Raw genomic sequence first — 27,326 nt, 5'->3', positions numbered from 1 at the left:
GCGTGGCGCTAGTGTCGCGCTCAGTTGATTACGCGGCAGCGCGGGTACCGGCAAGGTGGCGGGAGATTTCAAAATTTAAACCCTCAAATCGAACATTGCCCCCACTGAAATCAGCTCAAATTTCCCATTACGATACCAATAATTATATTTTGTTGATTCAGTTTTTGGAACTCCTACGAGGTCCCCGCATCCAATAGTTGCGGCCTGGCTCTGCCCCTGGCATTGCTGACGTCCATGGGCGACGGTAACCACTCACCATCAGGTGGGTCGTTTGCTCGTCGACCTAAGCGGGCAATAAAAAAATAGAATTCCTTTCAAAGTGCGAGAACCAACATGTAAATAAAGTTTATGACGATAATCTATTAAAAGGTCTGTAAACCATTTAAACGTATGACGGTACATACATATGAAGCATTATAACGTTTTTGTAAACATGGTACATTGTGCACTAAGGGAGAAAAGTTGGACATTTTCTCCCGCGTGTTTTACATATGAGATGTCCTACTTTTTTCCCGCGGTGCACATACTATTTTTTCTACCAGGCTGAAAGTTCGACATTGTAAAAAACTTAGCACCCGTGGAGTTCCGAGCCGGGGTCCCGGGGCCAAGCCCCGGTGGAGTTCAGGGGCGAAGCCTGGCGGGAGGTTGGGAGGCGGAGCCCTCCTTGCTCATAAAAATAGTACATTGTGCACCAAGGGAGAAAAGTTGGACATTTCCTCCCGCGTGTAAAATTTAAAAAGTATGGTTTTAACAAAGCACTACAATTTGCTTATAGAACAATATCAATGATTTCTTCACTTCGAAGACAATGACTCGGTTAGGGATTTTAACTCGACAAAATTAAAGATTAAGAAAGCTTGAATTCGATAACGAACATTAAAAATTAACAAAAAAAATATATTTTGGTTATTTTTTAATTCAAGTCTATCTTATTGCTAGCAATGGCGGCAAGTAGACAGACATGTAATTAATTAGTATAAATTTCGCAACAAATTTGAAATTAAGTTTAATATTGCAACGAAAAAATACCTAAATACATGAAAATATCAAGAATCATTCTATAAAATCCTTTAATAGAACACGTAACTCAGAAGATAAGTTTCTCACAATAGGTAACGCGCGAATACATAATTATGTACCTATTAACGAATTAAAGTTTTATAGGAACTGTTTTTACCATAATTTACGTTTCTGTTAAACTAAATTACTGGTATTTGATTTCGTAACGGGTAAAATCCGGCCGAATGATCATAAATGTACGAAAACTTGGGTTTATTAATGTTTTTAAGTTTTGTAAAAATACGGACTTACCGCCAACTGCAATTTTTTTAAAAGGGATTTTATGACCTGGTAACTAAAACCTTTAAGTCATGTCTTATTTTCATTTATATTAATAATTTTATGGAAAATGATGATATGGGAGTGAAATGATGTAAAGATAATTAATTTAAAACATTAATCAACTGGGATGAAGTTAAATGAAATGATATGATATGATATGGGATGATATAATAATATAAACTCAGTAAAATGGTGCATGGTGGTCATTTACTGAGATTTTTTCAGTGGACTTTTTGGAGGATCCTGAAAAGTTACGTCCAGCGGCTTTGTTTCATTTTCCCACACTTGTGCACTTTCACAGATATGAAACAATTAATAACCGCTATTATACATTTAAACCTGAAGAAACACCAAATAGACAATCAAACAGACAAAAAATTGAACATCAACAAACGAATAATTTGATACATTTCTTGGGAGTTATTCAAAGTCGTCACATACTTCGTATGCACATGAGTTAAATTGGTGTGTTTCATTTTATTAATCTTCTAAAATATTCTTAAGAATGAACAAGAGAAGGAAAGAGTAAATCAGAGGAAGTGTGAAAGTAGCACCGGTAATTAACAAATTAAAGAGTGGACGGTTAGCGTGGTATGGACGTGTGATGCGTAGAGAGAAGATGCTTGTGACTAGGAGATGTATGGAAATGGTAGTGCAAGATAGAGGAGGAAGAGGTCGACCGAAGAAGACATGGATGAAGTGTGTAAATGACGATATTAGAGAGAGAGGAGTGAGTGTTGAGATGACGGCTGATAGAAAATGTTTTGATTTTGATGAATTTAATAAATAACATATAACAATTTGTTGAAATTGAAAGGTCTAAATACTGTATATACATATACTAAATAATGTAATATTTATATATAGTAGGTGTTAAAAACCGAATACAAGTTTATAAAACTTATAAGATTAAAAATAAATATGACTTGAAGGTCTTAGTTACCACGTCATAAAATCCCTTAAATAATGCAAAATATGCGTATAGCTATTATACCTATCTTAAAAATTGTAAATAAATCGTAAATAAATTAAGGTCTGTAAACCGCGAGGCCAGATTTTACGTAAAAACTCTTTATTTTTACAAACCAGTAAGCCTAAAATTACATGCCGTTCTTGAGCCTCATCAATTACTAAAACATTTTTAGTGTCACAAAAAATAGAATGTGAAAGTTTATTTGTTAGTTTCCTATCAACAGAAAACTAAATAAAAACATGTTAGAAAATGATCATTATTAATTGGAATCACGTCCACTAAGTCTAAGAAAACCGTATACTAGAAAACATAATTCACAATGTTACTGTTAATAGAATAACAAAAAATGAATGTAAAAAACGATTCTAAGTCTTTGAATGAACTTTGCGTGGTGTGCCTCTGTGTGGGGCGGTCTCTCCGAGTTATCACCGAAGACAAGATCCTGAAATACTACTTGGACGCTTTGCAAGAGATACCTGTAAGATTCTGCATAATTTTAATTGTCCTCTAATCCATTCATCATTCCATTAAATTACTTTATTTATTTATTTTCTTACTGCCTACCTTGTGTTAACTAGTTACCGGAGCCATAGACATCTAAAATGTAAATGCCGCCGCCCACCTTGAATTATGAGTTCTAAGGTTTCAATATATGTAGTTACAACAGCTGCCTACACTTCAAACCGAAACCCATTACAGCTTCACGGCAGAAATAGGCAGGGTGGTACTTACTCGTGCGGACCCCAAAAAGGTCTTACCACCAGAAAAAGAAACTAAAAAAAATTACAGTATCTTTGTTGTTAATATGTTTTATTATGAACGCACACATGTTGGGTAACAAGTCAGTTCACTGTGCGTCTGATTCTATACAACTTGGACTTAGCAATTATTTTTATTAAAATGAGAACAAATGCCTTGACTAATACACAACATTTGTTTCAACCTTTTATTGTATTAGATATTAAGCTCATTGTGATGTTAACACTTTATTGTCTGGGCTTGGTTGGGGCTTAAATGGGAGCTGCTGTGTACCGGCTATTGCTTACTGAAGCCCATAGATGTCAACAATGTAAATACGGCCACCTGCCTTAAGACATTAGCTCTAACTGAACTCTCTTAAATTGAGACACATTACTGCTTTATTACAGTCAAAGGCAGGGTAGTGGTACCCATGCAAACTCACAAGACTCCCTTCGACCAGTAAGAAATCTTTATCAGAAATTAGGTTTAATTTTTGTGATTTTTATGATGTAATGATGACAAGATGTAATTATTTCAGTTAAATAGGGTATCATCAGTTCTGCTAGTGTGCTGGGAGTGTGAGGTGCTGCTGAAGAGGGCTGTACAGTTCAGACAGCAGGTCCAGGATTCCCACAGGATACTGCAAACCTACACTAAAGAGGTGACCGATTATTAATTTTGGTTTCCATCACAAAATACTTTTGACTGGTTACACGGAAAACAAAATAATAGTTTTTTTTTACCTATGAAGTTGCAGTTCCACAATATTGACCATTTAAAACGTAATCTATACTAGTGTATAATATAAATCTACAGTGTTTTTTACGGATTTTCCGTTATAACTACTGAACCGTGCATCCGATTGACTTGAAACTTGGTATCCATGTAGAAAATACATGTACTTAATGGATAGGCTAATATTTATATGATTGTTGGGCTCCCTAATAGTAATGACAATAAATAATAATGTTAATTTTAAATGCCAAGCGAAGGGGGCGAGTACGGCTAGTGTATGTATATAATTTGTATGTTATGTAAATATTATTGTGCAATAGCGAAGGAGGCAGCTTGTGAGGACCCTATGTACCAGCAGGGTGCCCTAGGACTACAACAACTTACGTCCATTCTCCACCTTGAGACATGGGACCGAAATCTCAATCTGCATTATGTTGTCTCCTCAAAAGTAAAACGAATATAAGGCATTAATGTTTTTAGAATTTAAACGAATATTTGCTGACCGAAGTATCAAGGCCGCCGCGTTTGAAGATCACCAAGAACGAGATCATCGCGATATCGCCGCACGTGGATTGTTCTAGAAGACCAAATGTTCGGGTAGATTTTAAAGATGAAGTCAAAAACGAAGGTAAGAAGCATCGTCAAGGATCATTTACTGCCTCTTATCCCACATTACGTGGAGTCTAAGTAACTAATAAAAAATGTGCGGTGAGCCATCTAGAGGAACAAAAAAAAAATATTGTAACTTACAGTGATCCAAAATTTCATTGGTTCTGTTGAACGCGAACAAGAAGATGTCTTGGTAAATGTCAGGAGTGTGTCGAAGAGGAAATCCAAACAATGGACTCGAAAGAAATTGAAGAGAAACAGAGAGGTAAGTGTCGACAACACTATTCATTAGGGTTGTCTTAATGCTAAGAAGACCATTGATGTGAGTAGAAGATATGGCATTCACGTGGCATTGGACAGAATTATGTAGAATCTGTTAAAGTCAAGAACTATATTCAAATTTTTTATAATCATTATTGTTTGAGTTGTTACCTAAGTATATAGAGAATCCACTCACATTATAAATGTGAAAGTTTATTTGTTTGTCTGTTTGTACTTCTTTCACGTTGATATGAAACTACAGCAACAGGTTGACATGTTTTTAACACTAATCATACCAACACTTACTGGTACCTATTTTTACTATAGCGTCTAGATAACAGTATACGACAAGTATTACTCAAAATAAACAAAACAAAACAACAACAAAAGTATAACGACTGTTGATTAATTGGTAAGAAAAAGTCATGAAGTCAAGCATCTCTCCCCTCACCTCACCCTTCAAACCGAAACTCATTACTGCTTCACGGCAGAAATAAGCAGGACGGTGGTACCTAGCCGCGCGGACTCACAAGACGTTCTACCACCAGTAATTACGCTATTATTAAATATTACACGATGCTATTCCTTCATGGTGGAAGTCATTCGTGAACATATCTTAAGAGCGTATTTCGTTAGACAAATCGGTTATTGTCTGCGGGATTCGAACCTTGGCACAGCCGCGTCGCTCTATACGAACGCACCGGCCGTCTTATCCCGCAGGCCACGACAACATCGAAGCACTGTTCATTTATAATGTTTATTTTATGTATTGTCTGTATGTTGGTCACACAAATTAACCCCCCCTTCCTAGAAATTCTCCGAGTGCTTCCTTAATGAAGTGTCATATGCAACCAGCGGCACTCGTAATCGGAAGGACCTGCAGAGCGTGCTTATAAAAGATGAAGTTAAAAATGAAAAATCTGGCAGCGGTGAGTATAGCGATGTTAGGTTAGCACCAACTAACCTAAGCATTCTACTGGATGGAGACAGCAACGCATCTCTTGAGGTGATAGATTCAGCGAAGCTCTGCCCTTGCTGGGGCCAGTATTAGCAAACTCTCTCAAGTTTAGCTCGTGATGTAACATATCAGGAATATCGTAGCTTGAAATGTCCCTTAGGTTATCAACGATTAAGTAGAATATATAGAAATAAATAAAAAAGTTGTCTCCCTCTGTTACGTGACGCACGTTGAGACTGAGATGGAAAAGAAAGGGAGAAGACATTGAAGTTCGATTAATGCGGAAGTCACGTAGCCAACGTCGTCTCACGATCATCCCGAAAAACTCAGTCAGAGCGTTACGGTGTGAGTGAGAGAAAACGATAAGAAAGAGAGAGGGAGAGTGAGAGAGAGATGACGAAAAGAGATGCAAAGCAAGATGGCGAGGACGACTAAACAAGCGATATGTAAAAAAGATGTCAGTTAATTCTTAATTATACTAATCTACGGTCGTCTCCCTCATTGTTACATATAGGCTATAGCTTATAGATCGAAGAAAAAATGGATGGATCGCGTGAAAGACGATATGTGTAAGAGGGGAGTGAGCGAAGAAATGGTCTATGATAGAGTAGTATGGAAGGAGTAAACATGTTGCGCCGACCTCAGGTGACTGGGTGATGGGCAGGAGAATGATGATGATAGGTTATAGCTTATGAAGTGGCAAGCGGCCGTGGATGTGTCGTAGAATCGATGGGTGATGGTGCAGACGCGCTCTGGATTGGTGACCACGTACCGGTTAGCGCAGTTGGGCGTCCCCCCAACCCAGTGTATCGATGATTTGCACGCATGTGAGGGAAAAGTTTGGATGCTGAAGGTGGGCTATAAGGGAGGCCTACCAGCATCAATCATTACCCCTGCCCTATTGAGAAGCGAAGCGATGTCCGTGTCACCTCAAGGAAGCGAACACGAATTGCGATTGAAGTTACTATCTACCCTCAATTGTCGTGATAACTAAATTGAGTTTTAATCAGTATGTCGGCGAAGAGCTTGTTATTTATTCTGAGCTCCAGCTCGTAATAGTACTGACCTGAAGGAGCGCGATCGTGTCTGGCGACTGCCTCCTCCTCCTAAACAGTTACCACTTTTAGCTCGAAGACTCCTCGGACACTAGTATGCATCGAAATTCGGCCGTCGACCTCAAATCACTTAATGAGCGCCCGTGAGCACTCGTGAGTACGTCCCGTCTCTAGCTCGAGACCGCGTTGAATTTTAATTATAAAGAAACATTTACAGATATTCGAATGTCGGACGAGTGTGTAATAGACGCGGACTTCTCTGATGACTCTACAGAAGAAATTGGATTGAAAGATAACAAAAATGGCGATAAATTTAGTGGATCTGAGGGAGATATTGAAACCGCCTTCGAGGATGACGTGAGTTTACATGTTGATATTTATTCAGTCATTCATTCAATCATTCGTTCACTCATTCATCTACTCACTCATTCGTGATTTTTTTTGAGAAATGAACAGTATATAATATAGTCTAAAATATAGTCTAAGGAAAGAAGACACAGGAAGCGGACGTGGCTCGCTTACGTCACGCCGCAATGACTTCAAAATGATCGGCGTAGAAGAGGAGACAAATTTCAATAGCCTATTTATTGCCTATCCCACCAGGAGTAGACGGACGTTCTACATTCGCGAGCTAACTTAGCTACCCACATTTTGTCATTTATTTATTTTTTATAGCATAGATAGATGGGCGAGCTCACAGCCCACCTGTTGTAAAGTGGTTACCGGAGCCCATAGACATCTACAACGTAAATGCCGCCACCCACCTTGAAATATGAGTTTTAAGGTTTCAAGTACAGTTACAACGGCTGCCCCACCCTTCAAACCGAAACGCATTACTGCTTCACGGCAGAAACAGGAGGGGCGGTGGTACCTACCCGCGCGGACTCATAAAAGGTTCTACTACCAGTAGTTACGCTATTACTAAATATTACACGATGTTATTCCTTCATGGTAGAAGTCATTCGTGAACATATCTTAAGAGCGTATTTCGTTAGACAAATCGGTTACTGTCTGTGGGATTCGAACCCTGGCACAGCTGCGTCGCTCTATACGAACGCACCGGCCGTCTTATCTTGCAGGCCACGACAACATCGAAGCACTGTTTACTTTATGTATTGTCTGTATGTAAGTCATACAAATTAAGCCCCCCTCTAGAAATTCTCCGAGTGCTTCCTGAATGAAGTGTCATATGCAACCAGCGGCACTCGTAATCGGAAGGACCTGCAGAGCGTGTTCGTAAAGGATGAAGTTAAAAATGAAAATTCTGGCAGCGGTGAGTATAGCGGTGTTAGGTTCACACCAAATAACCTAAGCATTGCAACCCCGGTCACCGTCCTCATCGAACCCGTCGCTTGCGACGAAAGGCTCGATGAGTACATTAACCCACAGACACAGCCCACTGAGTTTCTCGCCGGATCTTCTCAGTGGGTCGCGTTTCCGATCCGGTGGTAGATTCTGCGAAGCACGGCTCTTGCTAAGGTTCGTGTTAGCAAAGTCGTCAGGTTTGAGCCCCACGAGCTCACCTACAAGCTCGGCGAATCTAGAATAACCCCTCGAGGAAAAAAAAATTGCTACCATCCACTGGATCGATACATCAACGCATTTTTTGAGCCTCCTGAGTTTCTCGCCGGATCCTTGCAGCGGGTCGCAATTCCGATCCGGTGGTAGATTCAGCGAAGCTCTGCCCTTGCTAGGACCAGTTATTTATTCTGAGCTCCAGCTCGTAACAGTACTGAATTGAAGGAGCGCGGTCGTCTCTGGCGACTGCCTCCTGCACCCCAAACAATTACCGGTAGTATGCATCGAAATTGAGACGTCGACTTCAAATTTCTTAGTGAGTGCCTGTGAGCACTCGTGAGTACGAGCCGTCGCTAGCTCGATACCACGTTGAATTTTAATTGTAACGAAACATTTACAGATATTCAAATGTCGGACGATTGTGTAATGGACCCGGACTTCTCTGATGACTCTGGAGAAGAAATGGGATTGAAAGAAAAGAAAAGTAGCGATAAATTTAGGGGATCTAAGGGAGATAATGAAACCGCCTTCAAGGATAACGTGAGTTTACATGTTGATATTTATTTAGTCATTCATTCAATCATTCATCTACTCACTCGGTCATTCATGTGTTCACTCATGATTTTCTTTCGAGAAACTAACAGGATAATATAGTCTAAGGAAAGAAGACACAGGAACCGGACGTGGCTCGCTTACGTCACGCTGCAGTGACTTCAAAATGATGGGTGTAGAAGAGGAGATAAATTTTATTAGCTTATTGATTGCCTATCCCACCAAGAGTAGATGGACGTTCTACATTCGCGGGCTAACTTAGCTACCCACATATTGTCATCTTTTTATTTATTTATTTTTTCTAGCATAGTCGACGAGCTCACAGCCCACCTGGTGTAAAGTAGTTACTGGAACCCATAGACGTCTACAACGTAAATACTACCTTGAGACTGAAGAAGAATGAGAGAATAGTTACAGCGGCTGCCCCACCCTTCAAACCGAAACGCATTACTGCTTCACGGCAGAAATAGGCAGGATGGTGCTACCTATCCTCGCGGACTCACGAGAGGTCCTACCACCAGTAAACAAGAGGTCCTACCACCAGTAAGCAAGAGCTCCCACCACCAGTAATTAGTAAACCAGAAAGTAAACCAGATTTCGCCAAGAATGCAATATAGACAAATAATATTATAGAGAATCAATATTAATCTATTCTCAATTTGACCACAGACTAAACAATAAGCAAAAGAGTATATATGTGTGTGTGTCAAATACATGGTAGTGTATGTTTGTTTGTTTAATGTTTTTTTATTGATCTAAAGTATTTTTTATGCATAATTTTAAAAAAAATAACATTAGCATTCTGCACTCCTTCTCTATGTTCTCTATAAGTGTGGGAAATTTCATACTCCTCCGTCCGCGCAATTTTCGTAAAAAGGGAAACAAAGTTTTTCATTCACATATCAATATATCTAATAGATATATACATATAATTTTCTCTCTCTCTCTCCCTCCCTCTAAAGAAAATTCAGAACATGAGCGATACGGTGGGCATACCATTGAATGTGAATATTGAAGACAATGCAACGTTGGATTTGCAGTTTGATTGTCTGAAAGTGGAGATTGACAATGGGCGGTCGCGCGATGGTGAGTTTCCTGTCCGCCTTTCACCTTTGATATCGTTTGGCTGTGGTAGAAATGTCTCTTCGGGTTTCGAATCATGGATATTCTATGATGTTTTATCATTAATAGTTTACAAATATTTTGGTTCTACTGTTAGACTGAAATAAATAAGTAAATCAAAGTAATACCACTAAAGGCGGCAACGGAGCACATTCTTAGAGCGGGAAAGGATTTTTGTTATTGTTTTTACTGCTAAAAGTGATGGAACGTGCTACTAAGTGGTCACTGAAGGTCATAGACATCAACCACGTTGAGACGCCAGTTCCAAGTTCTTACAGTACACCGATTGCCACTTCCCCGGTTGCCCCCCTCCCCCCTCAAATCGGAACACAGTACTGCTTCGCGGTAGATATGGGCAGGACGGTGTTAACTTTGAAATCTCGCGATAAGAACAGCAATCTCTAATACACTCGACCCATCACGGCTTAACCCCAGAGGCCGGGAACGGGATTGATCCGGGGACTGCGGTGCACGATCACCCATCGGCCAAAGTCCCGGGCACGTTGAAGAGGAAGACCAAACGTTGCCCGGCGAAGAAGACGAAGAAAGCGAAAGGCGTCAAAGGAAACGGTGTAAACAAAAAGGTGACAAAAATATTACAGATCACGCAACGTTAAAAGACTGGTTTTCATATTACGAAGGGGGGACCACGGTTGAATTCGGTACAAGGACGTTAGGGACCGTCGGGCCTTAATAGGGGACCCTCGGTACACTTGCCTCCAATTAGAATTACTGGGATATAACGCCCGGTGCGTTCGTATCCCGCAGGCCAAGTACCAATTTGTCTAATGAAATACGTACTTAACAAAAGTACGCGATTGACTTCCACGCTGAAGGAATAACATAACGTGTAATAAAAATCAAACCCGTAAAATTATAATTTGCGTATTTACTGGTATCACGAACCTGGCTAATTCTGCCGCAAAGCAATACTATATACTATACAATGGATAAGGTAGACGGCGGTGTTGTTGTGCTCTGTCTCAACCATGAGACATGAGGTCTAAGTCTCATTAACATGACATTACTTTTCAAACTGGAAGGTTTCGCACCAGACTTGCGAAAATGGTGCGACCAGACTCTGTGGATCACAACTGCCTGTTTGTTGTCAGGCAATTTTGAAAGCTTTCCAGTGAGCTTTGTTGATGCGCTGCCTCAACTGTGCTTATACGCTCCACAGGTGAAAGGATCAGAAGATAAGCTTTATAATACGATCGAGCTTACGCACGAGCAGATGCTCGACGAGAGGAACGCCGCTCACGGCTCCGAGAGCTTCCAAAGCTCGGCCTACAAATGCGAAACTTGCATTCTCGGCTTTCAGTACCGGCGGCCTTACGAAGCTCATCTAAACTCTAGACACGCAAAGGTATGTGCTTTTAACTTTAGTGAGGTAGATGACCAGTCGTGGAAGCTCTCAAGAAAGAAAGGTGACTCCGGTAAACCCCTAGCCATTATATCGGCTATATACAATTGAAGACACTAAATATGATTTTCGAATAAAAGTTGCTTAAACTGTCTTCAAAAAAGGAGCAGGCTCTCAATTGGACTGCTTTTTTTGTTTTTGATGTTCGCTAATTAACTGGCCACCGGAGCCCATGGACATGAGCAACGTTAATGCGGTTAACACGTTCTGAAACCATTGATCAGTGTCGAGGCGTACAGTCAGTAAATGTCGATGATACAATACTGAGAGAACGCTGCTACTAATATTCCGATGTAACCATCATTTGGCGAGAAACACGCACAGGGTGAGACGGGGACAGGAGAGGGGGTCATTCCGTAGCTTGGGGGGTTGGGAGGGGGGCTGTGCCATGCCAAAGCTGATTACTACACACCCATACATTTCCACAGACGCTCGGCGATTACGTATGTCCTATATGCAAGACGGTGGTGATGTCCGTGGACTCTTTCACGGCGCATTACAGACGTCACATGAGAAGGTAAATCATTCTATCTCCTTCTAACGTTCAAACGTTACTAGCCTAGATTGATCTAAATTTTTTTTATTGCTTAGATCCATCTGGTGTTAAGTGGTTACTGGAGCCCATAGACATCTACAACGTAAATGCGCCGCCCACCTTGAGATAAGTTCTAAGGTCTCAGTATAGTCACAACGGCTGTCACGCCCTTCAAATCGAAACGCATTACTGCTTCACGGCAGTAATAGGCGGGGCGGTGGTACCTACCCGCGCGGACTCACAAGAGGTCCTACCACCACTAAAAAGTCTAACTATCTAAATCTAGTCTAACTTACCATCAATTTTGGTGTCTTTGATTGGAACTCGAGTAGATTACAGCGTGGGTTCCCTTTAAAAGGTTATAAAAATCTAAGATAATACATACATATATTCATGATTGGCTCATCCCGCATATATGTATTTGTCATGATAATTGCCTTATCGTTGCTGCCGTTGACTACTCCCCGAATTCTGATCACGCAGGAGCCAATCACCGTCGACGCCTTGAACGGGTCCTTACGGATCCATCAGATCCACCAGTAACGCCTCAATCATAAAAAAAATATATGTTTGAGTCGGAATGTTTATACGTCATTTTCGTAGACTCTGAGAGGCCCTATTTACTTGAGGGCTCATTCGCGCGCGCGTATCAAGGAATGATGACGTCACAGTAACCCTATCACTTCCGTCCGGTACCTTAACCAGTACCGACGGCCGTAAAGGTGTCGTCCTACCGACAACTTTAGGTTCCAGTGCAACTTGTGCGAGAAAAGAACCATAGACAGGGGCCGTATCAAGCAGCATCTGTATACGGAACACGGGGTCGTGATGTCGACGATCAAGTGTAAGCAGTGCGGGCACGTGTCCCGGTAAGTACAGGGTTGGGGACTGCATTGGGTGGGGTGGGGGGTGAGCTAGGCGGACGTGGCGTAGAGAAGGGCAGTGCAATAGATAGGATGGTGGACAGTAATGGCCGGCATTGGGTTAGAATGTCGTGTGTTACAGTGCATGGATGATAGGGGCAGATTCGAGGTAGATTATCGTGGTGTTGTTGGGGGGTGAAGTAATTAGGGTGAATCAGGACGCCGTGAGATAAAGCAGAATTAGATTGGAATGTAGTGTGGTAGAGTGCATGGAAGGCAGGGGTATATTCGAGGTAGGTTATCGTGGGTTGTCGGGGGGTGAAGTAATTAAGGTGAATCAGGACGCCGTGAGATAAAGCAGAATTAGATTGGAATGTCGTGTGGTAGAGTGCATGGAAGGCAGGGGCAGATTCGAACTGGATTAACATGGGGTTTTTGGGGATTAATTACCCCTAATGGGGGACCCTAGTTACCATTGGACTGAATCAGGACAGCGTGTGATGAGGCAGAATTGGATTAGAATCGAATATGTTTGGGTAGAATGGCATGGTATAAGTCTAAGCGGAGAGTTGCAGCGTACGAGGTGGAATGTTTTGGCATGGAGATAAACCATTGGCTTTTAAGACCAAAGCCTCATATTTAAAGAATTGTACGATTTCAATTGTCTTCCAGCTCCTTAGACAACCACATACACCACCTGGACACGCACAAGGGAAGGTTCAAATGCAAAGAGTGCACCAAAACCTTCAAACACAGAGGGGGACTGAAGAATCATGCGATGTGAGTACTCCCAGACAGCGACTGTAGGGCATGTTGTAGACAGAACAATAGACAGGGCCAGTTACACAAGTGAGATTTCGAGCTCGTATCTCAAGTTGGGAGTCTGCATTTGTGCTGATGTCCACGGGCTCCAGTAATCGCTTGACGCTAGTTGGGTCGTGAAGTCGTTCGCTCATCTAAGTAGTAAAAAGGTGGGAGTATTATTATCCCTAGAAGAGTGGTGGTATCTTCAGCCTGTACATTGGTAGGATAGGTCAAATTCTGGCCCAAAGCAATGTTCCTCTCGTTCAAGCTGAGTAGGCAGCAAGGAATATTGCTTTTTATTATGTGAAATTAGCTCGCAGGACTTCGTATATTAAAACATCCGGATCGAATCGGCTTATCGACATGGTTTCTACAAACGGAATACGATAAGTTGATTGAGAAATAATGATCATTAATTCCAAGCGTAAACATATTAAAGTGCCTGCCTATTTCTGCCGTGAAGCAGTAACGCGTTTCGGTTTAAAGGGCGGGACAGCCGACGTACTGTCAAAAGTGAGACCTTAGTACTCATGTCTCAAGGTGGGTGTCGGCATTTACGTTGTAGATGTCTACGGGCTCTGGTAACCACCAACCAGGTGGGTTGTGAGCTCGTCCATCAATCTAAGTCAACCCAATAAAAAAAGACAAAGAGTAACATTTCGACGCTTTGAAATGGGAAATTCGCCAATGAACCGTTTGCGCGGAAATCTTCCATCCGCCTCATACCAGACCCGCCTGTTGTTCCGCAGCGCGGTGCATGAACTCAAGAATAACTTCCCGTGCAGCGTGTGTCAGAAGGTGTTCCGCTGGAAGAACAGCCTGAAGAGGCACACGGAGGTGCATCTAGCCAAGGTGAGCCTAACAACTTTGCAGGTATCCACAAATGGCACTTTTCCATAGATCCGAGATGAATCAAAGCAAAAGATCCCGAGAGTTGTTAGCTATTGATACTAGTGGTTGCCGGACGAAATTTACCGGTAGTAGGACCTATTGTAAGTCCACACGGGTAGGTACCACCGCCCTGCCTATTTCCGCCGTGAAGCAGTATGCATTTCGGCTTGAAGGGTGGGGCAGCCGTTGTAACTGTACCTGAGACCTTAGAACTTATATCTCAAGGTGGGTGGGCTCCGGTAAACACTTAAAACCAGGTGGGCTGTGAGCACGTTCACCCATCTAAGCAATAAAAAAAAATCCGACCGTATCAACTGATGCCTCAAAATTTAGTTTCGCACGAAATAAATCGGTCGACATTGTGAGTCGGCACGGCTTGGTGCCACCGCTCTGCCTATGTCCGCCGCGAAGCCTTAACGCCTTCTGTTTTGAGCCTTCGGACCATTGTAATAGAGACTATAGAAGCTTAGAGCTCATGTATCGAGGTGGCGAAAGTTCGGCTCTAGAATGAGCCCCAACGGTGTCTCCCAAGCCCAATGATGATATGTCCCTCTCCTAACCAGACCTGCAGAAAGTACTCAATGATAGGTAGCGACTTGGCTCTGCCTCTAGCATTGCTGATGTCCATGAGCTCGTACGCCTAAGCATAAACAAATTTAAAAAAATCTGAATTGCACACATCAATTCACACGTGGTTTCTACCACCTTCACCTTCAAAAACCTTCAAAAATGTTGGCTTCAAAATCATGAGACGAATGTAATTTTTCGCGATAATTGTAGGTTTTACTAATGATCATAGTGATAGAAAGTTTCATAATTATATTACATTTGATTCATATATATTACATAGATTTATTCAGAATGTATTAAGTACGAATATTAGGTACGAAGCCGAGCACAAGGAGAACCACCAATATAAGAAACAATGTATAATGCTGCCTATCTCTTTTTCTCCCACGTTAAATCTTATGAATTTATATATCTGTCTCTTTTTACTGTCGCGTTTCATCGACTTTCGAATCCCAACGATGCTAAAGAAGTTTTCACTTCAAAAATGTTTCCTCAAGGACACGACAGAGGCGGCCTACTGTGAATCCTGCGGTATAGGGTTCAAGTCAGTATGCTCATTTCAAAGACACATGAAGAATAGCTTGAAGCACGTGACGCACGATCAACGGAAGTGAGTTTTTTATATATACATATTTAGACCAAATCCTCCAAATTCAACATTCAACAGCGTCCTTGTTCTGATCTCCTTTACACAGCTTACGCCCAAATAAATGTTACTAGAGCGAATTCAGCTTCGTCATGTGTGACGTCATCTGTGGCCAAAATAACAGACGGCGATAAGTCACACGGCACATAACGGCTTTCGATCCACTTCGATAAAGCGGCACGACACGAGAACCCTCTCATCGTGGACGCCGGTAACTACATAGCCGATCCTGCGGACAGAATGGAAAGCAGTCGACGTCGCCCCAGACACGTCATTTCTCCGTCGGCCGTCTGGTGTAGTGGTAAGTGACATGGTCACTACACAAGGGGGTCGCGGGTTCGAATCCCGCCAAGGGAGGATATTTGTATGATAAATATAAATGTCTTTTCCAGGGTTATGGATGTATCTTAAATATATCTTCCATTTATTTCCGTTATCTGGTACCTGTAACACAAGTTCTTTACGAACTTACCACGGGATCAGTAAACGTGGCAATAAAAAAAAATTAAAAAATTCGGATCCTTCCGATCTACTAACGGTGCTTTTAGGTACCTCAAGCACCGGTCATCGTTCTAAGTAAATTAACCCACAGACCCACAGCCCACTGAGTTACTCGCCGGATCTTCTCAGTGGGTCGCGTTTCCGATCCGGTGGTAGATTCTGCGAAGCACGGCTTTTTCTAGGGTTCGTGTTAGCAACGTCATCAGGTTTGAGTCCCGTGAGCTCACCTACTAGTTAAGGCGACGCTGATATAGCCTCTCAAGGCTATCAAATGTTCACGATTGACTTCCACGGTGAAGGAATAACATCGTGTAATCAAACTCGCAAAATTATAATTTGCGTAATTACTGCTGGTAGGACCTTTTGTGAGTCCGCACGGGTAGGTACCACCACCCTGCCTATATCTGCCGTGAAGCAGTAATGCGTTTCGGTTTGAAGGGTGGAGCAGCCGTTGTAACTATACTTGAGACCTTAGAACTTATATCTCAAGGTGGGTGGCGCATTTACGTTGTGGATGTCTATGGGCTCCAGTAACCACTTGACACCAGGTGGGCTGTGAGGTCGTCCACCCATCTAAGCAATTTAAAAAAAAAATCGCTGGCAAAATCTACTACAAGTATGTATGTCAGTCTCTGGGGCCCATAACACAGGAAATCCTTAATTTGGGGTCGGATGACCATGCTTAATTTGTTGCCAGTTATTTATTTATTATTCTTACCCGCTTAATGTCCACGATTCGATGGAAAGCGAATCAAAAAAAACCGCTATTAACGACAAAACGCGTCAATAGCATACAGTCATCGTGGTTTCATTTCTGTGTTGCCAGATACGTGTGCGATCATTGCAACCGAAGATTCATAGACAAGACGAAACTCCGAGATCACATTGAATGTAAGCACATGCATAAGACGTACCAGTGCCACATATGTTTGAAGGTGAGTCTTTGTGTTCACGGGCAGAAACACGTGCCTATCTGGTGGTGGACGGTTACCGTTCGTCAGGGACGTGAGCCACCGCTGGCGAGTAGCGGTGACGGCGCTATCCGCAAACTTCGCCTAAAGAAGAACAGGTCACAGCGGGAAATATAGGGGAGGGAAGCTCTGCAGAGCCCGACGGTGTGTGGTCAAAAAGATATCGGGGTGAATGATCCGCATCGCCCTATGGAACTGAAGATCTTGCGTGGACTCAAGAGATCACGAACGATATTTGAGAATGGGATTACCCAGCTACCCTCTTCTATGTGCAGTAGACAGGCAAGGGGTGGTACCAAAGTTTGTGTGAGGGGATACGCGTGGAACGGTACCGAAATTTGTGTGAGGGGACACGCGTGGGACGGTACCGAAGTTTGTGTGAAGGGACACGTGAGAGACGGTACTGAAGGTTATGTGAGGGGACACGCTAGGGATGGTACCGAAGTTTGTGTGAGGGGACGCGCAAGGGGCGGTACTGAAGGTTGTGTGAGGGGACACGCTGGGGATGGCAGCAAAGTTTGTGTGAGGGGACGCGCAAGGGGTGGTACTGAAGGTTGTGTGAGGGGACACGCGAGAGACGGTACTGAAGGTTGTGTGAGGGGACACGCTAGGGATGGTAGCAAAGTTTGTGTGAAGGGACGCGCAAGGAGCGGTACTGAAGGTTGTGTGAGGGAACACGCAAGGGGCGGTACTGAAGGTTGTATGAGGGGACACGCGAGAGACGGTACTGAAGGCTGTGTGAGGGGACACGCTAGGGATGGTACCGAAGTTTGTGTAAGGGGACGCGCAAGGTGCGGTACTGAACGTTGTATGAGGGGACACACGAGTGATGGTGCCAAAGTTTTACCTATTTCTGACGCAGTTTTTTTCTCTCTTTTTTTAGCCTTCTAAGAACAGAGTGAATCTAGATCAGCACATAAGGAACGTGCACAAAGGGCGACCGAATAATAAAATATGCCATCATTGTGGCAAAGGATTTCCGGTAAGATGTTTTTTTTTTATATTCTAATTTAGCGGTAGCTATAGTAAAACCGAAAATATTTGTTATGATGCTTTAATCGTGCTAACGATATTTTTATGATAAGTTTACCAGCACACCTGACGACAGACATACGAAGGAATGTATGTATGTATGTATATGATGTCTGATCCCCCTGTGCTTATATTTCTGTAGAATAGTGTTACGCGCTGGGGTTCGGGATAAATAAAATGTAACTAAAGTATAACTTAAAAACTGTATTCAACACATAAAACACTTAAACACTTCACAAACACTTTAAAACTCTCAATTCACTTGTTCCGCTTCGCTTCAGATGATCTATTCGCTGTTTCGCTTCGAGTAGTTCCGATTACTGAGTGACTGCGCGCCATCCCTACAACGCTTTTATAGCCGATACCTCATCCCTAGAATTATCGAGAATATTCTTCACATCTCTAGTCGTATTTTCCGCTATCTGTTAATAGATGGCATTGTAATTCTCGAGCATTCTGGATCCTTCGATATTCGTTCGACTATTCGGCGATAGATGGCGTTACTCTTGCCGGCGTAATAATAGGATCGCAGCGCATAAAATAAAACTTCCACTGTTCCAAAATCTTCTGTTATAATAATAATTTAAAATTAATCAACATTTTTATTACGCGTTGTTCATTATTTAACCGTCTTCGCCATCCTTTTTAATACGCTTTTATTAGCTTCATACGTATGTTAGTATGTGACGGAATCTTTGAATTGAAAGAATCTCGGAAAATTGAAAAAAAAAATTAAAAAATTAAAATTCAACTAACAAATGAAAAATAAATAATAGTTTAAAAAAACTAAAAAAATCGCTTTTATCGAAAATCCAACTAAAAATAGAAAATAAAATTTAATAAATTTGAATTAAAAATAGTGTAAGAAAAAATGCTTTTATTGTAAAAAAACGTTGCGTGTTTTTCAAGATATTATCAAAATAACCCTAATACTAGTTTTTAATTCAAATTTATTTTCTATTTTTTAATTGGATTTCTTATAAAAGCGTATTTTTTTTAGTTTGTTTGAACCATTATTTATTATCTGTCATTCTCTTTTCCTCTTTCTTTCCATATCCTCTAACTCGCATCTTAACGCTCCGTTCCGTTCTTACCGATCCTACATTTTCTTCCATACTTTATCGTGAGGTTTTTGTTACAGACCAAAGTCCAGCTCGACTCGCACATGCGTACGCACACGGGAGAGCGTCCCTTCATATGCGAGTATTGCCCGACCACGTTCACACAGAAATCGAATCTATACAAGCACTACAAACAGGTGGGACAGTTCATATCTATACTAATACTAGCTGACCCGGCAGACTTCGTAGTGCCTCAATCGATAAATAAAAGACCTAAACTTTTGTATAAAATAAACTTAAAACAAACAAAAGGAATACGTCCGACGGGGGACACATCAAAGGAAAAACAATATTGTTATTTTTATTTAATTCGGAGCATTTTCATATTTATTCACCTTTTAAACCTTCTCTGGACTTCCACGAATAATTCAAAACCAAAATTAGCCAAATCGGTCCAGCCGTTCTCGAGTTTTAGCGAGACTAACGAACAGCAATTCATTTTTATATATAGAGATTATAAAGCTAAAGAGTTTGTTTGTTTGAACGCGCTAATTAATCTCAGGAACTACTGGTCTGATTTGAAAAATTATTTTAGTCTTAGATAGCCCATTTATCGAGAAAGGCTATATAAAATTACACTAAGACCAATACAAACGGAGCACCAATAAAGAATGTTTCAAAATCTGTTTTTTTTTTCGTTTTGAGAGCTGTAAGCTCTATTCTGTAAAGATGCAAAAATGTCGCTCAAACACAATAGCCTTTCACTCCTCGATATGTATTTCTGCTGTTTCATGTTACCTATAGACATGAAGCCTTTTAACTTTTAGTTCTGTAGTACACATATCGCCCCGCCTCTCAAATCGGAACGCATTACTGCCTAGCAGCAGAAATAGGCAGGCCGGTGGTCCCGCCCCGTGCGGGTATCTTAATATCTGGCCGTTTCTGTGGTGACTCTAGTTTTCATCGCCAAAACCATTCGAAATTTGACGTCCCTTTTAACTATAGCAACGCGTGACGTCACATGTGGTTAATCGCGTTGTCACTCTTAAAATGAATCCTCGTTTCCGCGAACAGGTACACCTCAATATAAAATCGAAGAGGTATCCGCCGGTCAAGAAACCGAAAGACGCGCTAAACTGCCAACCGGCCATCGGGGGGTTCGAGAGAATCAATGGCACGACGTACCCGCCCGAAAGAGGTCTCGTGCCGTGCTGATTGATGTGTTCCAGGCAAGTGAAGGAGTTAGATGGTATACTTCTTTCAGGCGACCACCCCCCCTCAATCCCACTCTATGTGGGGTCGGCGCGGTCCCCTCACGCTACACAAGCATGAGGCATGACTTGTCGACGACCGGACGCCTGCCCCAAGTCGATCCCCCCGGGTAATGTCTCCAATAGTTCGTCCACCCCAACGTGCGATGAGGGGGGACCGTTGATGATACGTATTCTATCAATAATAATCATAGTGTCGTTTATAATACTCATTCAAAAACATGTTTCAAGACTGAAATATAATTTATTGATTTTAAATTAAAATTTGAAGATATAATATAATGGGTGTTAGGAGACCGCTTCCGAAAACGAAGACAGACGATAGTACTAATGATAACTTTGATGATGGGACGGAAAAAAAATCGATATTGGTTTAAAAAAAATTATCATATTTTTAAAACGTTTTATTAGCATTATTTACGCTCCATCATGTTAGTACAGCTAAATGAAACAGTTGTTACATAAAAAATACATTACTTGAAAAAAAAACCAGCAATGAAAGACAAAATTAAAAACAGCTGATGCCCGGGTCAACGACCGCCCGGGCGCGACGCGGCGCAGCGCAGACTCGCGCGATCACACAAATACTTATTTACAGCATTTGTCTAAATAACTATCATTAGTAGTACTATTGTTTGTCTTCGTTTTCCGAAGCGGTTTTCTAACACCCAGTATAAATATGTATTTATTATTGTTATTTTTATTTTTCATTCGCATACTAAAAGTTGTGTACTGATGTATATTTGATATATCAAAGGGTGAACGCCTATTTGGTATAAGCGACATTTTTGCAACATTACACGAGAGCCATTAAGGGTTTAAAATTTGGAAAGAATATCATGACAAAAAAAACTAATTCAACTATATTTTGATTAGATAAAGTTAATTGAAGTTTAACTAAAGACAACGAACTGTTGATGCCAATATGACCTAATAATACCAGATGCCAAAATTGATGGTAATAATACCAAATAAAACGCACCTTTAATTACAAAGAGAAATGTCGCTTAAACCAAATAGCCTTTCAGCCCTCAATATATAAGTATATTTACTGGTGGTAGGACCTCTTATGAGTCCACACGGGTAGGCACCACCACCCCGCCTATTTCTGACTTGAAGCAGTAATGCGTTTCAGTTTGAAGGGCGGGGCAGCCGTTGTAACTATACCTGGGACCTTAGAACTTATATCTCAAGGTGGGTGGCGCATTTACGTCGTAGATGTCTGTGGGCTCCAGTAACCACTTAACACCAGATGGGCTGTGAGCTCGTGCACCCATCTAAGCAATATTTTATATTTGTTATTGAATATTCGTGTTGTTATAATATCTGACAGACATATGTGAATGTGGATATTGTACCTACTGCAAGCCGACCTAGTTGTGAATTCGATTCCAATGTCCTTAAGAGACTACCCGCGTAGGTACCACCACTCCCCCTGTTTCTGCCGTGAAGCAGTTTGCTTGGGGGGGGGGGGGGGGGGCAGCCGTTGTAGTCCTAGAACTCATGTCTCATGATTGGTGACGCGGCATTCAAGTGGTTGATGTCTATGGTCTCTGGTTACATAAAAACCAGGTGGGTTGAAATTGTGCAATACAATATTTAGATAGACATAATTATGTATCGAGAGGTGAAAGTCTATTTGGTTTGTTTTTTTTCTTTTATTTATTTATTTGTTCTTGTTTTTTATTTGGTTTAAGCGACATTTATCTTTGTGATTAAAGGTCCGTTGTATTTAATTTTGGTATTAGTATCAACAGTCCGATGTTTTTAATTTGAACTTCAATTAATTCAAATAGTTGAAGAAGTTTTGTTCTTGAAATATTTTTTTTCAAAATTATAGACTCTAAAAGGTTCTCTCTCCTGTATACCTTTCAAAAATTTCGCTCAAACCAAATAGCTTTTCAGCCCTCGATATGTTGTCCCTTGTCCCGAGCGTTTATTAGAATAGAAAGATCGAGAAAAAAAACCCAACATTTTTGTACTAAAAATTGTATTTTATTCCTCTTAATAGGTACAATAAGGCACTTATATTAATAATTATTGTTTATAAATTCGTCTATATATATATATGTATATAAATTATGTGATGAAACTTAAAAATAAATTCAATAAAATTTGGTAAACTAAAAAACTATTTGAACAACATTGTATGTATAATTAAAATTTGTACGTTAATATGTTTTTTCATTTGAAAAAAAAAGGCTAATATTGAATTCATTCCATTCATATCTCCTTCCCTTCTCCCAGTCACCTGGGGCCGACGCAACATGTCTAACATCTTTTCTCCTTCCATACTCCTCTATCATACACCATTTCTCCCCTCTTACACATATCGTCTTTCACGCAATCCATCCATTTCTTCTTAGGTCTACCTCTTCATCTATATCCTTCCAAATCCATAGTTAACACTCACTCTTACCAACCTCGTTTTCATTTCGTCTCATCACAAGTCCATACCATCCCAAACGCGCACTTCTCAGCTGCTCTGTCACAGGTGCCACTTTCAGACTTCCTCTAACTAACATATTAATTCCGTATTCTATCCATTCTCGTGACTCCACACATCCATCGCAACATTCGCATCTCCGCTGCATGCAATCGCCTTTCGTCCGCCACTTTAGTCACAATACTGAATACATTCTTCATTCTAAATACTTTATACGCATCGCAACGATTTAGAGGCCTATGCGATTTTAAGCGGTCACAACAACAGAGTTTGTTGATCGTGATGTCCGATTAGTATTGATATTTCGGTGTATCGATAAAACTGAATGCGACATATCGATATTTTCTATCGATTCACGTGGATGCGATCTCTAGCTCCCGATGTACTGACCTCGGACGACCGCTTAACATCAGACGGATCGTATACAAGACATCTATTTAATGGAATGAATTTTCACAATAAAATTGTACACTGGTTTATCGGCTGAATTTCTTGCCGGATCTTCAGTGGGTCGCGATTCCGATCCGGCGGTAGATTCAGCGAAGCACTGCCATTGCTAGGGCCAGTGTTACAAAACCCTTTCAGATGGAGACGAGCTCCGCCCCACCAGGGTTAGGCCGGTTAGGGTGAAGCCCGAATAGCCCTGGAAGTCTATTTACAAGTAAATGATAAAAACGTTAAGTTTGAACTTCATAACATTGCAATTAATCAAGCTATCTCCATCTCCGAAACAATATCTTGAAAATGAACTTTAATTATCAAGAAGTGTAACATAACCATAGCGCGATTCAGATATCGAACAACGCCATCTATCGAACGCTTTTGTAAACAAAACTAATACTCTCTTTAGAATATAAGAAAACTTAAAAAAAATTATGAATGCAGTAATCTCCGATAGACTTCTAGCCTTAAATATATACATATACGTACAGATTAAATGCATTTAAATGTAAAAAGAAAAACTTAGCACCTAAGTTTTGGTAAAACAAATAATAACTATTATTGCAAGCTTTAAAAAAAATACGGCCTTTTTTAGTAACGAGAAAAAAAATGTGTTAATTTCATACCCTGTTTATTAAGGCGTTTGGGGCAAATACGTGTCATCTGAAAAAATGTGGACGGATGCGAGGGCCGGCGTGTTCACGCGCGGACAATGACCTCGTATGAGCGGGGTCAACGAACCCACATTCATTAGTTATACATTGCGGGTGCAACCCTTAAATCTTGTTTCGGTCAATTATTCGAAATACTTGTACCCCTAGGGCCAGTATAATGTATGATGAAATTTCCTAATCTAGTAAATACTAATGTTATTTATTTTTGTACTACAGTTACCGCATTGTCCGATGGTGCCCTCCAAAAGCGCCAAGCGTTTCTGCAGGTGCATTATGGTCGCGTCTTTCTGTTTCAGCTGCATTCTGAGGGTGGTTATAGAATCTTCTAGGGCCCCATAAACAGCTTGAACTTCGGGTTGATAGCTGAAGTCCTGGGGCGGTTCGTCCAGGCAAAAGAATTCCCTCACTATTGGATTATTCGGTAGCTTGTACAGTATGACGTTGACGAATGTCTGCAGGCCGCGGACTCTTTCCTCCAGGAATGTCGGCTCGAAATTGTCGCGGAACCACCTTTTGCCGGGAAGAGGCAGTTCGATATTGGGCTGCTCCGATTTCAATCTGGTGTACAGCCTGACGAAGTCTGTGTACCTTCTGAAAACTAACCACGATTGATCGCGTTTGTCGTCTTCGACTTTGAGCTTGTATATTGTGAACCTGGCCCTCTCCTCCATCACTTCGTAGCCGACAATGGGAATCTGGAGCTTATCGAACTTCTTGATCTCGGCCCGGTGGAGGCTCAAGTCGATGTTGCTGATGCTGTTCTGTATCGAAGACAGGCTTCGGGTGTAATCGTTCCTCTGGTTCTCGTGCAAGTTATGCATGCTCTTGTGCATTCTTTGAGGACGAACTGGCATCTCGCTGTCGGAAGTCGAGTCCCGTCGGTTCTTGTAGTAACGCCTGATCTTGCCGAACGTGGTGTTGTCTTCGCTCGATGCGGACGATACGTCGTTGTTCATTGCGTCGCGACTTTGAAGGTTGATGTTTTGCACTATGTCCATTGCGGTTCGGTGCTGTTAATCTGGAATATATTGAAATTGTTATTGTAAACTTCGATTGACTCGGTGGTGCAGTCATTAGCGCCCCTGTGTGTTGCGGCGAGGGTCGCGGGCAAAGATAATAAACATAAATTAGTTATAGATAAGCAATTCAAGCACTCAAGAAAAATGCTTACGGGCGTCGGCCACTAGATGGCTTCGCTTCGATTAGTTTCTCAATGCTACTGTAGATGGCAGTAACATATTACTTATGGTAACCTAATATATTGCCTATGCTATATTTTATTTTTAATCAAGGATTTTGTAACTTTTCAGTAATCACAACTTGGTAAAATTTAATCAATTTGTCTATAACAAATAAAGACTAGTATTTTTTATTTTTTTATTTTCTATTATTAGTTAATAATAAAATTAGTTAATAATTAAATGCCTTAACTTTAACAACATATAAGTTTAGGGGCATCCGCTACAAGATGTCGCTGGTTTCATACAAAAAATATTCATCTTAAGGTATCACAGTTTCAAAGCCCTTGTTTCGGTTCGGGTTCGATTCCGTCATCGGGCAAACATTGTGTGATTAACAGGCTTGTTTGCTCTTTGTCTCGATGTTTATTACCTATATATATGTATTTATTTAAACACTAGCCGTACTCGCTCGCTTCGCTGGGCATTTAAAATTAACATTAAGTATTATTTATTGGCATTATTATTAGGGAGTCTAACACTCGTATAAATATTAGCCTAGCCATTAAGTACATGTATTTTCTACATGGATACCAAGTTTCAAGTCAATCGGATACATGGTTCAGTAGTTATAACGGAACATCCGTAAAAACCACTGTAGATTTATATATTAGTATAGATATATACGTATGTATGTAAGTCTCTGGTACACAAGGAATCTAAATTTTAGGACGGGTTCCTGCATAGGTTCAATATGCTAGCTGCTAATGGGTTCCTGCATGGGTTCAACTTGAGAGAATTTACTAACACAATAATAGTACACCTCAATATACCTGTGGTATCTTTTTTAGAATTCCTGTGAATAAATCGGTTGTCTGGAAGAGATCACTTTTAGCTATAGGTCATCTGTTGTACAAATTATACCTGCCTGTTGAGTATTTTCAAATGATAATTGTGTTTTGGTGTACAATAAGGTATATTGTAACAGTAACTATACTGAGACCTTAGAACTTACATCTCAAGGTGGGTGGCGCATTTACGTTGTAAATGTCTATGGGCTCCAGTAACCACTTAACATCCTCATCCACCCATCAAAGCAATAAAAAAAAGTATTCTTCTCTCTCTCTCTAAAACCAGATTAATTAGTGTTAATTTAGAATCCTTGAACTATGTTATAGATTATAATTTATTCATGACTGTCTAGATTCTAGTACATTCTTTGGTGCGATTAAACGATGATCATCACATTAGTTTTCACATAAAGTCTTCCTAATAGACAAATATATACACATATGCAGTTAATCAGATGAATTTAACTAATGGAATTGCTTATTGTAATATTGGGTTCAAATTGTTTATTACTCTCCTAGTTACAATAAAACATACTGTACTCTTTGTTACTTTTCTAAGGATACAACTTTACTAAGGAGAATCTAATCATCTATTGGGTTGTTATATGATGTTATAGGTCGTCATAAACTCTTGACTGGTTATATTCATGGCATGAAGCCTTCCAGTTACATTTACAGGTAGGATGTACGAATTCATTGGGATGAGGCTTCATCTCCTATGTACATAATATGGTTTCTTTTGATATTCAATGAACTAAATTACTAAGAATCTACAATGGATTTTAACTGACAATTTAACATAGTTACCTTGTGTACTTTATGGGATAAATTACGATAAATTATGTCAAGTTTTGGAAAAATTATACTAGTGTTCGCGAAAAAGTACTAGGCTTCCATAAGCGCGAAGAAGTGCACGACCTTCGAATCTAATTATACAAATCACTTACGTCAATGATGCATATCCTTTACGCTTACGTTCTATATTTTATAGCACACCCACTGGAATTAATTTACGAAATTCGGTCACAATAACTTTTTTTGTTTTCTTTTTTTTTTGTTTTCTAGAGCTTCCGATCAACTTTCTTTATTAAAAATCCCTGTACACTTGCCGACAAATGTCTTGACATTATTAAGTTTGGAAAATTACGGATCAACGCATTCAATATGGTATACACACATCTGTTCGCGTCACTGTTAAAAAAATAAACAAATTTACGAAAATAAATCACGACGTTTTACCCTTTGTCTGTTGTCAAAAAATGGAACATGTCAACGTTTGACGTTTTTGTTTATTTCATTACCC

The 27,326-nt window shown here is 40.7% G+C and overlaps 2 protein-coding genes across 52 annotated transcripts in view; one reads left to right on the top strand and one right to left on the bottom strand.

Moving 5' to 3' along the window:
- The window catches only part of LOC114246679 (uncharacterized), an 85,909-nt gene extending 63,301 nt beyond the window's left edge, over positions 1 to 22,608 (top strand). For 48 of the 50 annotated variants that reach the window (XM_089731325.1, XM_089731328.1, XM_089731323.1 and 45 more), the window contains 13 exons: positions 8,592 to 8,731; positions 9,706 to 9,829; positions 10,301 to 10,449; positions 11,046 to 11,231; positions 11,717 to 11,805; positions 12,570 to 12,692; positions 13,359 to 13,466; positions 14,240 to 14,342; positions 15,449 to 15,561; positions 16,925 to 17,033; positions 17,953 to 18,051; positions 19,243 to 19,359; positions 20,237 to 22,608. In XM_089731325.1, the coding sequence (XP_089587451.1) occupies positions 8,592 to 8,731; positions 9,706 to 9,829; positions 10,301 to 10,449; positions 11,046 to 11,231; positions 11,717 to 11,805; positions 12,570 to 12,692; positions 13,359 to 13,466; positions 14,240 to 14,342; positions 15,449 to 15,561; positions 16,925 to 17,033; positions 17,953 to 18,051; positions 19,243 to 19,359; positions 20,237 to 20,377 (1,601 nt within the window). In that variant the 3' untranslated portion in view covers positions 20,378 to 22,608. Of the gene's footprint in view, positions 1 to 7,828; positions 7,947 to 8,591; positions 8,732 to 9,705; positions 9,830 to 10,300; positions 10,450 to 11,045; positions 11,232 to 11,716; positions 11,806 to 12,569; positions 12,693 to 13,358; positions 13,467 to 14,239; positions 14,343 to 15,448; positions 15,562 to 15,646; positions 15,886 to 16,924; positions 17,034 to 17,952; positions 18,052 to 19,242; positions 19,360 to 20,236 lie in introns of those variants that run through there. The other 2 variants (XM_089731332.1, XM_089731326.1) reach the window with 2 other exon arrangements.
- Positions 22,407 to 27,292, bottom strand: Snx16 (sorting nexin 16). Of its 2 annotated transcripts, none has more exons than XM_028179254.2 (2): positions 26,971 to 27,292; positions 22,407 to 25,012 (listed from the first exon to the last, which is right to left on the bottom strand). In XM_028179254.2, the coding sequence occupies exon 2, from the start codon at positions 24,990 to 24,992 to the stop codon at positions 24,174 to 24,176; it is 819 nt and encodes a 272-aa protein (XP_028035055.1). In that variant the 5' UTR covers positions 24,993 to 25,012; positions 26,971 to 27,292; the 3' UTR covers positions 22,407 to 24,173. The 2 variants fall into 2 exon arrangements, with proteins under 2 accessions (XP_028035055.1, XP_089587463.1); XM_089731337.1 differs by lacking the exon at positions 26,971 to 27,292 and adding an exon at positions 26,831 to 26,943.
- Positions 27,293 to 27,326: the final 34 nt, after the last annotated feature.

The sequence above is a fragment of the Bombyx mandarina genome, chromosome 11 (assembly GCF_030267445.1).
Source record: "Bombyx mandarina strain Sakado chromosome 11, ASM3026744v2".
Classification (NCBI taxonomy): domain Eukaryota; kingdom Metazoa; phylum Arthropoda; class Insecta; order Lepidoptera; family Bombycidae; genus Bombyx; species Bombyx mandarina.
Note: the sequence above shows the minus strand (reverse complement) of the source record. Positions and strands in the feature narration are given on the sequence as shown.

Excerpts from the sequence above, each read along its gene's own strand:
- Snx16 (XM_028179254.2), bottom strand. The coding sequence starts at position 24,992 with ATGGACATAGTGCAAAACATCAACCTTCAAAGTCGCGACGCAATGAAC.